Source organism: Lissotriton vulgaris, chromosome 5 (assembly GCF_964263255.1).
Source record: "Lissotriton vulgaris chromosome 5, aLisVul1.2, whole genome shotgun sequence".
NCBI lineage: Eukaryota > Metazoa > Chordata > Amphibia > Caudata > Salamandridae > Lissotriton > Lissotriton vulgaris.
Window position 1 is genome coordinate 1,140,417,898 of NC_141693.1, and position 16,556 is coordinate 1,140,434,453.

Below are 16,556 nucleotides of genomic sequence, written 5' to 3' on the forward strand. Positions count from 1 at the left end.
AATGGCTGCCAGCCCTGGAGTTATTATCCACCCTGGGATGTATAGAGGTAGTGGGCAGAGGTGTGCATAGTTGGAGGTACCTGGAACTCCATGCACACAAGCAGCTGTGGTAGCTTCGAATAGGATTTAGGTGAGTTTCTCTGCCCCACAAATATGGACTGTGGTAACATGGATTTTGACTGTGGGTGGCAGTCCTCGTAGCTGATAATTGGTGTGAGTATATAGATAACAGTGAATATTAAACTTGATTCTGAAGATCGAATTGATGCCTTTGTGAATTGGTATACATCAGTTACACCTAACCAAGGGGGATTGTTCACTTGGGATAACTTCGGGCTTTGCCACTGCTGGGTAACATTTGGTATACGCCCACATGCACTGTGCGAACGCCATCCACCAGGGTATTTTTAATTAACACTTTCGAAGATTCCTGAAACTTAAAATATGGCAAACACTTAGGAATTCATCATTCACAATGCTGTGTCAGAATGATTCAGCAATGGAATTATGCATCCTATGCTGAGCTCAGACCGTGTATCGCAAAAAGTGAACAAGGCTGACCCATTGATTATAACAGCTTCAACAAAGGCACACTACGCTCTCTGTTGTCTTTCTGCCACAAATTGTCATCAACATCGCCAGAACACGCAACAAAGTTCTGCATGAGTTAGGAGCGCCCTTTAAGAGTTTGTATTTAAATGTCCCTGGGCAACCACTGGTCTCTGAACTTAAGGTTTACTCCTGTGCTTTGTCTCTGTGCGTATTCTTTGGGAAGCACAGAGATCAATCCTTTGGCTAAGTATGGAAAACTCGATCCGTACTTGTAGCTTTTGCTTAACATTGTTTCTATTACTGCGTGTAAATATTTATTTTTTGCACTGCCTTTAATGTTTACAACAAATATTGATTCCCCTTGAATGGCGAGCACTGAGCTTCATTTTATGTGAAAATAAACCTGGAGATGAAGTTGATTAAGAGTCCTTCCAAGGTGCAGCCGTAAAGATCTCCAATGGGGGAACATGTGTAGTTTATGCAATAGTTATCTGTGATAGAAAGTCCCTTGAGATTGTTTAGAGCTTTCAAATGCAAAGTGGGAAGCAAATCAATAGTCAATTTGGGTAGTCAATGATTTGGATTTGGGGATCATGCTACCATTTCAGAAAAGGCCACTAACAGCTGGTGGGCTGTATCTGTTGTAGGTCAGGAAAGTAGAATAGCTCTGACATCCAATGTGAGCCTGTCATATCCAGAGTAATGAGATCCAGTTGGGAGGCCACCAGATCTATAAAAATGACATTCCCGTTATACGCAATCTCCACTAACTTGGGCTTTTCATGTTCTGTGCTCTGAACCCCTGGGGGTCTGACACCCTGCATTAAGCTAGAATTCTTAAATCAAGCAAGGAAGAGTGATTGTCCTAGGATTTATGCATTTGGTTAAGTGGTAATGCCCTTGATACAATAGTAGTGATGGTGCCACACAACCACAAAGGTAGCCACCAGAAAGAACTCATCTACAGTCACCTACTGTAATGTATTACTTGTGTGTCATACACCGCGTGATGTTTCACGCGGCGTATGACCGTTCTGTTTTACGGGGCTCGGCTCGTGATTTACACGAGCCGCAGCCCGTGGATAAACTTGTTATCTTATGAATGCATTGTTTCCCGTGCATGGACGCCTGATCTTCGGTTGGCCATTGTAACCGTTGGCTTGCCGCTGATTGGACGCTCCGTGTCCGTGTGGAGTTTTACCTTTGGAATAAACTTTCCGATTGAATATACTGAAGTCTCCAGATTCCCTTTATCACACCTACCCACTCATCTTAGGTGATATTATGGCTTTCTAATCCTAGGGCTATGGATTCCTTTCCAATTCCAATTGTGCTTGCAGTGGAACAAGAAACTGAAAAGGACTTTTGAGAAATCGCCTGAACGTAGAAAGAAATACCTGAGGGAAGAGGGTGTGCAGCTCTTTTTGCATCATTGTAAACAGTTTGTTGTTTTTGTGGTCAACTGATAATACATAAATCCAGGAGGAAATCATGGCCATAATCTTCATAATTTGTTAGTGTCAAAATTGTGCAAAATCTGCTTTGTGTCATACAAAGTGCACATTGGCGCAGGCCCTTGAGTGACAGGTCCTGAGAATCCCCCAAAGAGAATCACATCCCACATTATTTGGTAGCCCAAACATAGAGTAATATTTAGTTTTGGATGGTGCAGGGGCCAATAAAAGTACACATGGTTCCTTCCTAAACTGAAAAGAAGAAAACAAATGTTGTGTAGTTTTGTGGCCAATGTACAGGAGTGGTGGTAGTGCCAGTGGTCCACGAACAGGCATGTTTGTGGGGCAATGCCCTAGTCCAGGCATAGTGGTATTGTGCATGGGTCCCAGTAACATAAACAGCACTGGCGGCTGGATATAAGGAGCGAAAGGGGCGTTGCCCTACCTAGCATCCGAGAGGAAAGAGAAAATGAATCTACAGCACGAAGCAGCTTTAAATAAAGTGCTCTCTGGCTGCTTCGTGCTACTTGTAATGCGGACCGATTACGATTCTGTTGCTTTAAATGAGAACTGAGGTCGGAGCGAGACAAGTCCTCGTACGCATGTGCTGGCTGGGGGCGAAGGCTATCGCTCGCCCTTGAGGTACACACGAGGAGAGAGTGTTGTCAGCATGGTAAGAGTGGCTGGTAGAAGCGGTAATGGTTAACTTGTACACGGGGCGCTAATTCTGTGGCCCAGGCGTATTCAGCACAGCGCCATAGAAATAAATGGTATGGGGCAGGGCTGGCCTACATAGAGTAAAGTGGGTGGCAACAACTGAAGGACTCCCTTCATGTTTGTACTGTGTTTAAGCCTCCTGATTGGATGTTGGACGGTGGACGCGTGAGCTGTGGAAGAGTTGGTCTAGGCAGTTCCGATTTCATTTCAGAGTCGAGATAATCAGAAAGAAGCAGGTGTGCGTCGTGTACCGTGTTGGCGGTTCATTACCCAGGACTGACACCGACCAGACGAGATTGGACAGTTGGGACTTAACCAGGCACAAGCTTTCAAGGTAAGTGAACGAGTATAATGTGTGGAACATAATATACTCTTTCGGTCGAGTGTGGATTAGGCTTTTGTTGTGTCCGCTTTATTCAGAACAGCTTTAGCAGCCGTTTTTTAGCATAAATAAAACGTTTTTCTTTTCTCAATATCAAGTCAAGCACAGTTTTAATTAAGAATAAACTGGGCTATTTTTTTCTTGAAGCGCATTCCGGAGTAGCTCTGTCTCCACACTGGTCCGCTGGGGCTCAGGGCTTCATTTCTGCCGAGGTGTGAGGCGCGTTGGAAGATTCTGCACTAGGCCTTAATTTAGTGTGGGCTGCTGACTGCATGACACCAGTCGGGAATTAATTGCATGTCCTTTGACTTGGGTAAGTGTTGTATGAGTTCACACCGAGGTGGTTGATGTTGATGTGTTATGGCGCTTTAAGTGGCAATGGTTTCAGCACGTTTCTGGTGATTTGGGGGGTGGGGGGGGGGGGGGGGGGGCTCAGAACATGCCCTAGCACGCCCCACCTCTTTCAAAATCCACCAGCCGCCCCTGATAAACAGTAGTAATACCGTTGATTGTGCACATGAATTGAGGTAGCCATACTGTGGCCAGTGTAGAGGAAGGGTGGCAGTGCAGTTTATAGGAATTGCGGTAATACCACAGTAGCCGATGTACTGAAATGGCAGTAATAATATAGTAACCTATATATGTTAACGGTGATATTGCTACAGTAGTGAATGTGCAGGAATTGTAGGAGTGGTGTAATAGATGAAAAACCTGCACGGGGACAGCGCCTCCCACATTTCCATGTACAGGGATGTTTGCAGTGCCTCAAAGGCTGAGGCATTGTAATGATGGTCGTGTACAGAATTCGAGTTGCGTATGGAGTTACACGACATTGAAAAACCCAAGAAAAATATATTTTTTCCTGGATGACGGTTGCCCACTTTGCTAAATGCAAAGATGCAAACAAACAGTGTTGATGTTGCAGTATGGTGGCATAAAGCAAATTCCTTTGGGCAGCATTTTGGATCATAGATGTAGTCCCTTATATTATTCTACTAAAACATACTCTGCTTGGACAATGCCGATTGTGACCTTACTGAATCAATAACGGCGTAAAAGAAAGGTGGTTATTACTTGTTCGTTGATGTCCTTTATCTACACTGTAATTAACAGACAGGAAATGCATAGCAATCATTACCAGATTTAAAATTAGAGAAAAATACATTTGCAAATCAGTATTAAGAAGTAACGCTGGCACATTTTTATGCAGCTGTGTTGACCATACTGAATTCCTGATAACTGGCAGCATTGGCACTCTAGGCTTCTGGACAATTAACGTAGAAGTTTCTTCCCATTAGATTAAATGGAACAGAGTCTTAGGAAATGTGTACATTTCTCTGCTGGTCCTTTGGTACCCCTAAAAGTCTGCCAGGCCTGGCTGGGTCAGTCACACATCAGTTCAAAATGCATGAAGACTTCTAAATTCATCATAGATCAGTCCCCCGCCCCCGCGTCTCTTAGTCTTGCCCAATTTGTAACTTCATATTAAAACACGGTGACCAATGGAGATCAAGTTCAGACCTGTAAACCCCATTGAAAGTCTCTGGCACAAGATAGCTGTGCCAGCGATAAGAGTGAGCACTGTGGAAAGGAGGAGTACATGCTCTTACCAGGTCTGTGGAAGTGCTGCGGAGAGCGTGACACCGTAGGTGTGTAGTTGTGACGACTGTACCCTGGGGAACCGATGGAGCCCTGGCTGGTGGATCTGTGCAGCACACGGTCACGTAAATCTGGGTAACCCTGGAAAGGCAGAGAGCGGTCACAGTAAAGACACTCCAATCCAGTCGAAGTTAACAGAACTGCGGCATTCCAAGGAAAAGAAAGTACAACCTCAGTATGCAAGCAATCCATCTACACAACCACAATCATACAAGCCACAGTGTCTAAGACACGTGCCAATCATTGGTTGCCATCAAACCAACAGTTTCCAAGGAACACTGCAGGGTCCAAGAGCCACGTCAACATAATAGCAGTGTTCAGAAGACACGTCAATACAACTGCAGCCAACACAACACCAGTGTCCAAAAGACACAGTGAGGCAACCATGATCAACAAATCTGTGGCATCCAAATGACTCTTACTCGCATCCATGTAAAACATAGCAACATTTACCAAGAAATACATCAGCACATCTACAGTACCACCAATCACAGTATTCACGAGCACTTAAACTCAGCCATAATCTGAAAGAAACAGGTGAACACAACCACAGTCATCAAGTCTGCAGCGTATCAGCAACACAATCACAAAAACCAACATACGGAAGCAAGTATGTCTATGCTGCATGCCATGTATGCGTGCCAATGAACAATAACAATAAAAATAACTGTAAATGATCAACTATTCAATGTGTGACTCTTAGCTGAGATAAATAATTCATTTGTGAGAGGAGATTTGCAATACTTATTCACAAGATCAGGAATCATAGAATGTTAAGCTCAAAATGATATCTGCAAATTGAGTCAGTGGGATTAGCGTTTCTGAGTAGACCAAAAGACAAAACTGGTTGAACACCCACAAACTCGTAAATATGTCGATGGTGAAATACCCTTGCAGACAGTTCTTGTAGATTAAACACTTACAAATGCACTTCTGTAAAGGACACGAATGTGTGTTTTGATGAGGATGAGGAGGAAACACTCATATTTAATGGGGTTTGAGGGTAAAGGGAACCTCCACGGGTAAAATATTTTCTTCTTGGGTAAATAAAAAAAGGTGAATATGCAATTGCACATTTGCATTTCTCCTTGCTTGTGAAAATACGCCTACAAATGTAAGAGTTGCAAAACTTAAGAACAGCACTCTTGGAAAGTTTTGAGACTACTATTTAAATCGGAAAGTGTGAAATGTAGGAGTACATGCCAGATACTTTCCCCAAGTCCTTCGTGAATCGGGCTTAGAGCACGTAATCCTGAAATGGAGCTTAGTTCTAGACAGATCCAATGTTGTTAGATCAAGGAGCTAACTAAAGCACACAGTGACAAACGAGATGGCCAGTATAACAGACGTTTGGTTGAATGTGGGCAGTTGGTTCGGAAATGTGTTCTTATAGACCCCCAGTTAGCAGAGGTTAACAATGTATGATTGATAGTGAAAGTCGCCCGAGGCTCTTGTTGTATTCCTACATGATGTCATTTCTGGAACCATTATGTGTCATGTAGAATGCTTGCGTGTCAGCGGACCATTCTGCTGTTGGATCTTGCTGTAACAACTACTCTCTTCTGCTTGTGGATGTTAAGTTGTCATCTACCTTCATTAAATTCTGCTGTTGGATCTTGCTGTAACAACTACTCTCTTCTGCTTGTGGATGTTAAGTTGTCATCTACCTTCATTAAATCTACTTGCTTCTTACCTACGTGTTGATTCTTCACTACAGCTCTCCACAGCGCAAACTTCTAATACGTCACACGCCCAGATGTGTGTAAAGAAATACCACTCCGTGTTTATTTAGTCTGCGCATCTGCGGTGGTGTAAACTGAACTGTGTACATCACTTAGGTTTGTTCAACATCATTGATTTGTTATTAAATAAAAAAAATTACACTGGGTTACAAACCGTCATTTTAATAATCATCATCAGAATGAAAACCCCAATTAAGTTGCAAAATCCTTAAGCCACAAGAAAATCAGCCAGGCAACACAAAACACTTACCTCTGCAGATGGTGTGGGCGAGAGGGTCCTAGGAGACTGCAAGACACGAAAAGAAACAATATGACGTGAGTACAGAAGGGTGCGCGAGCGCCTCAATGCGTGCGTGCGTGTACACCCATGATGATGAGCACGAGCACAAGACTCTCGCGCTCAATAAAAATACCCCACCCCAAAGGTAGTGTGGCCCGAAGGCGCTTTCGAGAGAAAAACTGGAAAAAGGGATAGGCATCTTTAATTGAAAATCAAGTGGTGAGTATTATTATAATATATATATCTCACACCGCCGCTGTAATATTTATTGGCCGTTAAATAATAAGGTTTATTTCCACCTCGTTGTTAGTAATTGTATTGGTTCCGTTCAGCCCTATCAGGTTCTGAAGCACGTGACGTACAAGTTGCACCCTGATCTCCACAGTGGGAGCAGTTAACTCGCTGGCCTTGCCCAATGCGGCACATCGTACGTTGTAATTCAGACAGCAGGACACGTTCAGAGACAGACATCAGTACATTTTTAGATTACACTTTGCTATAAGTGGCTAGGCCTCTTGGCCAACAGGAAACACGGAATCTGTTTTGCTTCATGGATGTGGGAAGCCACGCTAAACCTCAGGTTAGGACAGCACATTGCTAGTTTCCATTTCATGCTGCGGATTCCAGTTCAGCGTGAGGAAGGAGGTTGGCTTGATACACGGAGATCATTTTAGTACATTCCTGTAACTCTCTGGAAGTAACTGAAAGCAAATATGGACTCCAGAGGTTGGAGGTATATTTTATGCAGCAAAGGACAGGCCTAACCAAACACCTCATCGCCCGCTGACAGGCCACTGGCCCCAAAAGACTGGTAGAGGCGAGCAGATCTGGCATCGTATTACAGAAGAAGCCCCGGGGCGCGTAAAAAAGTTTCCCCGAGGGCGCAACATGCGTTTGTGCCCGCTTTGCTTGCCCCAGGACACCTTAGTATTATAGAGGGGTGCAGACGCTTGTGCGTCCCCTTCTACAATACCGATAGCATGCACCAGCGATACCTTCAGAGGGTGTTCCCTCATTTACTATGCAAATGTCAATGTAAATGTCCAGTATTTGTAAAGCGCAAACAATTACCCGAAGGTGTCAAGGCGCTGGGGGCCATCGGGAAGATTAAGCGAGCTATTGCCCAGAGTCAAATGGTGCTGGGCAGACCCCTGCCGCCAGAGCCGGGGATCGAACCGTGATCCCCAGCGTCCAGTGTATGAGAGAATTCTTTTGACTCTGCGCTCACGCCATATTACAGATGCGGGCACAGAGTCAAAGAAGACCTCAGGAGGCGCACTGACAGTGCACCATTAAAGAGGTGGTGCACTGCGCCTCCTGATAGTAGCCCTCTGCAGGGGGTAAATGGGGTCCCATGGACCCCCCAGACATCCCCTTGCAGCCTGCAAGGGGATCTTTAATCCTCTTTGAAAGTGCAGCCAGGTGCCGCCTGCACTGTAATCACTGTAAAAACACAGAGCAGCTGCTCAGTGTTTTCACATGTATGTTCTGCCCCCAGAGCAGTTTGAGTTTGCAGATGCCCTGGGGGGCAGCGTATAGATCATAATAGGGTGCTGTGGCATTGTTTGCAGTCGGGGCACCTTTTGAAAGGTGTGCCGGGCGCAAACATTGCCAATGCATTATAAGCCCCTGAAAGTTAAGAAACGACACCCTGAGTTACACCTCAAGTATGTTATCGTTCCAAGAGGACCTGAAAATCTTGTACAATGGGAAGTCTCACATCTTCACTGATACATCGGCAGCATGGAAATGGGCTGAAACTCTGACAAACTCTGGGAGCCCTACCTACTGGCCATCCCAGAACAGATTGAGATCTACTCCGCAACAAAGGAGAAAAACACCAAAGGTTGAAAGATCTTCTGCTACTCTGCACAAGCTGAGAGGGTCGCCGCAGCAGTGGAGGCACTCCATGAATCATTGGGCTTGACTGTCACCAGTGGCTTAGGAGGCAGCACATAGGTGATTAGTGGCAACAGAGATGACCCGGAAACTTCTCTGATTATGGGACTCGTTGCTGAAGCTCAGGACGCATGCAAAATAATAACAGCCCACTGGCTGCTCTTAGTTAACCTGGGCGGAGTTTATTGCCTATTAGCACACCCCATGGAAACTTAAGGTGGAAGCGCTATCTGTGAGATGCAGCCTTTTAGGGGTCTGTGGGGGATGCCAATGTGGACTATTGTAGGGAAAATTATGGTACATCAGAGAGCGTGCTGACTGAAGTGTTAAAGCTAGTGATTCAGGGTGTGTGTATCAGGATAGTAATTGGGGCTCGAGTGCTGCTAGGGAAGGAAGCATGCAAGACAGAGACTGTCATGCGTACTCTTCTGAGGGATTCTGGGGTTGACATTAAGAGCAGTAATAGATTACTACCCTGTATGGAAAGGTACAAGATGATCAAACATGAATTGAACTGATTTCTTTATAAGGATTTCACAGCCAAGCATCTCTGAGAGGGTGATAGATCAGGCAGGTTGTTAGCAAGCTTCCTCACCACGGAGGTGCCACAGAGTTCAGTGGCAATGCTGTGAGGAGATAACCAGGAGTGTGCACTATGCACAGACAACATCAATGACATTTTGTTAACCATTACACTTCTTTGGATGCGTTACCAAGTAAGATATAGGGCGCATTTACTGAAGTTCTCAGGACATCAGGCTCTCCCCATTTCACCAGAAGATCAATGAATTGATCTAGAGGCAACACTGGCCCTGGCTGAAACTAGGCAAGCTATGGAAGTGATGACTAGGAGTCAGCAGCCAGGGTTGGATGGCCTGCCAACACACATTTTACTCAATGTACAAAATACTGCTGACTTCTCAGCTCTTGGAGGTCTATATCCAGGCTAAAACTTTACTTATGCTCCCACAAATGACAGAGATTCTAGTAGTGCTTCTGAAATTAGGCTATGATAGTTTTGATAGGACTTTGAAGAGACCACTCTCTTTGATGAATATACACTATAAAATCCTAGGGAAGCTGCTAGCTAACAGATTGTTGCTCTTGCTCTCTGTCTTAGCTCATGATTAGGACTCCCGGTTTTATGGTATTTATTTTTTAACATTTCCATCTGTATCTATCCATATTTATTTTTGGGCCGCTTTATCTGTATGTATCCATATTAATTTTGTCTTTTGCTCATAAATGAATTTAAAAAACTGTACATTTCTATATTTATTTAACTAACTAGCTTACCCGTCATGCGTTGCTGCGTTTTCAGTAGAAAGGAAATTTAAGGAAACTTGTTGTGATAACATTCAATTTACATTGTCATTTTTATTGAAACTTATTAATTTTAATATGGAAAACATTTTAAAGTGTTGTTTTAATTCTGTTTATTTATTCGAGTGCTTGTGGATAAACGATATTTTTTGTTTTTCCATCTGGTGCGTACACAAATAAATCAGAAGGTTTACCGACGCGTGAGCTGGCCACATACTGTTGTCCATGTGAGAAGCACGGATTCTCCAAATCTAGTCCACACACTTGCAGCGATTGTCCTTGTGCTTTGTTGATAGTAATTGCAAAAGCGAGTCGCACCGGAAATTGTAAACGTTCAGTATTGGAAAGTTTATGAGGGTCCAGGGGCCCTATATTTAACACATTATTCTTTTTTTTTTTTTTTGCCAGAAACCTTCGCGGGAGTGTACTCAACTTTTAGCCAATTTTTTTTTTTTTTTTTTTGTCAGAAACCTTCGCGGGAGTGTACTCAACAACTTCCAAAGTTTCATGCCGATCGGATGAATGGTGTAGTAATGCATAAAGGACAAACAGACAGACATACTTTAGTTTTTATATATATAGATTGAAGCACACTCGTAGTTTGATGTGAGTCGTGGTTTAGCTATTTAAGCTATCAAATATTACACAACAATACTACCACTGGTAAATTCTAGCATTATACCAGAAATGTGTGATGACATATGCTGTTATTTAAAGACATTTCGTTCTGTTTTTTAATTTCCCATGCGGTTCATATGCTCAGCTGCTGGCCTACAATTCATTAAAAACAGCAGGGAGAGTCACTTAACCCCTTCCATGCTGCCGCGATTCTGCTCCTGTGCTGGACATTCCAAGCGCAGGTGTGGTCATGACGGCCCCCAGCCGTCATCAGCACATGAGCACTGTAGTGCATGACGGCTGGGGGCCGTCATCAGCATGCATGGGGTTAAAAGAAGCACAATTTTCTGTATTTATAAACAGTTAAAAATAAATGCAGACAGAAAACACATTGTTTTTTGTCTGTATTTATCTGTAAAAATCTGTAAAAATGGAAAACAGGGAGCCTTACTCATGATCAAAATGGCTTTATTTTGGGCAGACAATCTTCCTTGAACTTTAAGATGGTCTACTTAATAACAGCCCTCCGAGATGATGAACACTTACTAGCAGTGGCATCTTTAATATGGAAAACATTTTAAAGTGTTGTTTTAATTCTGTTTATTTATTCGAGTGCTTGTGGATGAACGGTATTTTTTGTTTTTCCATCTGGTGCGTACACAAATAAATCAGAAGGTTTTCCGACGCGTGAGCTGGCCACATACTGTTGTCCATGTGAGAAGCACGGATTCTCCAAATCTAGTCCACACACTTGCAGCGATTGTCCTTGTGCTTTGTTGATAGTAATTGCAAAAGCGAGTCGCACCGGAAATTGTAAACGTTCAGTATTGGAAAGTTTATGAGGGGCCGGGGGCCCTATATTTAACACATTATTCTTTTTTTTTTTTTTGCCAGAAACCTTCGCGGGAGTGTACTCAACAACTTCCAAAGTTTCATGCCGATCGGATGAATGGTGTAGTAATGCATAAAGGACAAACAGACAGACATACTTTAGTTTTTATATATATAGATTGAAGCACACTCGTAGTTTGATGTGTGTCGTGGTTTAGCTATTTAAGCTATCAAATATTACACAACAATACTACCACTGGTAAATTCTAGCATTATACCAGAAATGTGTGATGACATATGCTGTTATTTAAAGACATTTCGTTCTGTTTTTTAATTTCCCATGTGGTTTATATGCTCAGCTGCTGGCCTACAATTCATTAAAGACAGCAGGGAGAGTCACTTAAAAGAAGCACAATTTTCTGTATTTATAAACAGTTAAAAATAAATGCAGACAGAAAACACATTGGTTTTTGTCTGTATTTATCTGTAAAAATCTGTAAAAATGGAAAACAGGGAGCCTTACTCATGATCAAAATGGCTTTATTTTGGGCAGACAATCTTCCTTGAACTTTAAGATGGTCTACTTAATAACAGCCCTCCGAGATGATGAACCCTTACTAGCAGTGGCATCTTTGCCTTGTTCAAATGTATACAATTTAATTTTATTAATCAAAACTATCTCACCCCAAAGAAACTCAGTAAGAAAAGGAGACTAAAGGTTCATCTCTCAGACGTGAAGGTGTTAAGGCAGATTTGATCATATGGTGTTAGAGTGCTCAAAACTATTACAGTACTAGAAACATATGACTGCAACAATGGGAAAAAAAAGTGGATGGAAAAATAGACTGGCACTCTAAGGGTGAGCATGATGGGATTGCTGCCCAGAGACAAATGAAGGAAGAATGAGCACTTGACATAACAAACTGTTTGAGAGAAATAAAGACATGGGTAACGTTAGAATGTACAGCAGTGCTAAACTCAGTTATACACATACATGGGCTAGATAGGGGAACCAATAATGTTGGAAACTGAAACGGTTCCTGATTATCGTCCACCCTGAAAGACAGGCACCCCCAACTGCATAACACACTGTACTGGTTAGCAATTAAATAGAGACTGTATAAGAGGCAGAAGAGAATCAAGGGATGGACACACACCTCTCACCGGAAGAGCATAAATAACGTTGAGTTCAATACACTTACCACCAGTGAGAGACCCAGTTTACTCTTGGTCCAAGTCAGTATACTACGGTATTGCGTAGTTGTGTTCACTCACCAAAAACAGGTCAAAGCTGACCCCCAATACAGTTTGTTTGTATTGTTTATTGAGGTGTACGTTTATTGTCAGCACTTATGAAAGTATAGGCTATGTCAGGCAGTCAATCAAATGGAATATTTATTTAGACCAATTGGTCCTTAAACACACGAAGACATCCCTTATAAAAACAATATAAAAAGTAAAACCTTGCATAAAATTCCATAAAATCCAGGATTCATTAATAACTTAGCGTTTCTGTGTGGTATACATTTCATCTTAAAGAAATCTAAAAACTCCAATTCTATAAACCTTAAAAATCTTTTTTAACTTTGAGTAGGAACCTCCAATAGCACATGCTATATCCAAAAAGTGCATTTCGATTAACAGATCTACAGCTTGTGCATGATTTTCAATACCGTACCTTTAGAAAATTGGGTGTAAAAACATTTTCAGTGCATCAAGGACCTTTAGACAATCCAATAATATGTGCAAACTATTGCATGCTGTACCTAGATTACAGGTGCGCTTCCCTTTGGAATCAGTCATAGCTCCTTTTACCCTGTTGTTAGCATAGTCGGAGTTGATCTCAATACTTCACCTTAGTAGTTCATTTCTAAGCCAACAAATACAGGAACTGTTGTTCATTTTGCCACGAGTTAACCATAAAACACACAGATGTTTTTCCCCTCAAGATACTGTTGGTCGTGGTCTTGAGATAATTATTTCCCTAAAGCCCTGAGTTCCCTCTTGCAACCTTAATTTGTAGATTCTGCGGGCACAAGTTGACTATCATTTCCCTGCAAGCCTTTGCTATGGTTTCCCTCACCCCCTTTGCCCACTTCAATTTCCTCTGTAGTATCTCGTTTTATCACCATTGTGATATTTTATGCTCCTCCCGACAGGCCAGGTGCTGCCAAAATCTTATTGTGATGTGTGCCATTATATCCTATAATAGCATTCCAGTCTCCAATCTTACCGCCTGGATCATCACAGACCTGAGTAGGAACAGTACGTTTTTTAAGGATTTCCCCTCTTCAATGCCCCACCCATTTTTACTACTTACATTTGACAATTCTGCTCCATATTGAACCTGAGGTTGTATCATAACCATCTAAGCTTTCAAAACAGGTCTATCTGACCTGCCTCAGTAATATTTATTAAATGTTTTCAGGCCACTAACAGAAGCAAGTGCCCTTACTTTCAATGCATCCAGTTGGGTATGTCATTTTAGGGATTTCTCGAACCACATCCCTAAATGCTTGTATTCATTTACCATTTTTAACTTTGTGGAGCCCAAAAGCTAGCTAAATCTTGCCATATTGTTTTACCAAAGCTCAGAACCTGATAGACTATGTCACTGTAATAACATGACTGTTTTGAAACTTTATAAAAATGTTTATTAAAATAGCAATCTGGAACAATGTAGCATTGAAGGTACTACCCTGGTGCGGTTTACCTTTTTTCTTTCTTAGAGAGCATAAACAGTCCACTTCCCCTTATTGTAGTCATGTTCGAAACATTTAATTTGCAGAATCCCTCAGGGCTTCTCAGTGGGCCCTACATTGTTTACTCTGTATCTTATGCTAGTTTTATTTATACAACCCTTTGGGAGAGGATGTGGTGCAGTGGCCAGGGCTGCCGACACGGGAGCTGGGGATCCGGGTTCGAGTCTCAGCATTGGTGCAACATTATGTGATGCTAGGTAAATCACTTAATCTCTCTGTGCCCATGGACAGCTCTTGGATACCTTCACAGGTGATAAGCCACACTCTATAAATCTACAAACTTCTCTGCGATTTCCTGCGCAGATCATATCCAAAGGATCATTTTCTTCAGCAATGATCTCGGGTCTGCCCAAGAAAAATTATAATCTTTCTTTACAGCAGTTACCTCCTGGATCAAGTCTAATGAAAACTCAACAGTGACAACACAGAGGTCTTTAGGGAACCTCCTAGGATATGGTCTTCAGTTTGATGGTGGAGCTGAACCCATTCCCCATTCTGGGTTGACTCAGCAAAACATCCTGGACTAATTTTCAACTTCTTTTTCTCATTCTTTCAACAGATCAGGCATATTTTCCACTCTCTTTAGCAACATACTCTTGGTAAGCAAAATCATTCCTTTCCTCCCCCTCGCAATCCCCCAATGCCTTCAAATCATTCAAAACCCTCTTGCATGCCTCATTTGAGAACTGCCACCTTGCTTTACTGTCTATTGGCTTTTGAGTGCGACACAATGTAACTTCAAAGTATTGTGCCTAGATCTTGGCGCTCTCCATAAAGTAGGTCCTCTGCTTCTTCCCCAATGTATCACTCTTTATATTCCTTACAGAAAGAACCCTATGCTTTGCATCGGCCAACTGGCTGCATCTTCCTAATATTAGATAGGTACTTATTGGGTGCTGATGATTCTCCTTTCTGGCATCAAAGCACTGGAACTCTCTGGCTCCCGAACTCCAAGGACTCCAGTCTTCTGTCATTCAAAAAAAAAAAAACAACTCTTGCCTTCTCTACGTTAGTGCAGTCTCCACTTCTCCTTCAGTTATTGCCCAGTGCCAGGCTGCTTGGTTAGGCTAGAAGTGCTCTTTATATTGTATTTTCAATCATTCATTTGATTCAGTAGAACAATAACTAAAGAAATATTCTTAAACTGCAGTATTTGCCACAATTATTCGAAGCACCCCGGAAAGTGGGAAGATTAAGAAACCCAAATATCTTCAATTAGTATTTTGAAGGGCTAATGGGTTGAGGTGAATGCAATCGACCCCAGGTGTTTTACAGTGCATCATATGTCACTAATTGTTGACACAACTAGAATTATAATGATAAATGTCATGTGAGAGTAGGTAAACATATTTGATGTGTATTAAACCTTTGCATGCGTCGGACGGCCCCTGGCCGTCTGACATCACAGTGGGTGTGTGCGGAGGACGGCCGGGGGCCGTCCTCACCACGCCCAGTCATAAATCACCCGCACCATGGCGGAATTCCAGCCGCGGTCAATGGGTTAAAATACAACATTTACTATTTGTTCTGCTAGAATTCTTTGACAGACAGTCCTAACCTACCTGCAAAAGTTGTTAAATCCTATTATAAATACATTAATGTTAGTGTGCTTTAAATTGAGCTGTCATGTTGGCAAAAAAGACCCCTATGCATTATACCGCTACAATGATGGGATGACCCACAAGCAGTTTTTAGTCTGACTTTGGCTCTGCCTCCGTCATATCAAGTGTTAGCACCTCCCCGAAATTTGGGTCTAGTTATGCCCCCGCTGCTGCTCACTGGCAGTCAGGCACGAAAAACACTCAGATTGTTTGAGGATTTACACTGAGCTTAGGAAAAAATAAGTGTCAGAAGAAGCAGAAAGGTCTTCCAAAGCAGTGATATGTGTAAGTAATCAGAGAAAGTTAGAGGGTCGCATGGCGACGCACTGTGATACTTGTGACTTGGCATTGAGAACTTTGTAGGGAGGGAGAACATAATAAAACTGAACAGGGGTACCCCGCTGGCAGTCTGCAAGATGGCTCTGTGCAGATTGCATACTTACTCATAGTTGTGTAGATAGGAAAAGTCTGTATTTGGGTTGTCACATACATGGGGCCTGCTAGTGCGATAAAAGACACTTTGAAGTTCCTAATGGGGTCGCAAATTACCTGCCTCATTATTATTACTGAGGCAGGCCGTAATTTGCGACCCATTGGGAATGGCCTACAAACACAGAGATGGCGGCCTGTTGGGGACACCAGACCCCCATGTCTGTGTTTGCTTTTTCATTACAGCAATTTTTTTTCAAATGCAGCCTGTCTTCCTTATAGGAAAATGTGATGCGTTTAAAATTTA

General features: G+C 42.6%; 1 protein-coding gene across 17 annotated transcripts in view; it reads right to left on the minus strand.

Moving 5' to 3' along the window:
- Positions 1-16,556, minus strand: part of ABLIM1 (actin binding LIM protein 1) — an 899,845-nt gene that overhangs the window by 68,204 nt on the left and 815,085 nt on the right. For all 17 annotated transcript variants that reach the window (XR_015295979.1, XR_015295980.1, XM_086922894.1 and 14 more), the window contains 2 exons: positions 6,757-6,792; positions 4,716-4,845 (listed from right to left, as the gene is read on the minus strand). Coding sequence is in view for 15 of the 17 variants with exons in the window: in XM_086922894.1 (XP_086779020.1) it covers positions 4,716-4,845; positions 6,757-6,792 (166 nt within the window). In the remaining 2 variants the exon portion in view is untranslated. The remainder of the gene's footprint in view (positions 1-4,715; positions 4,846-6,756; positions 6,793-16,556) is intronic.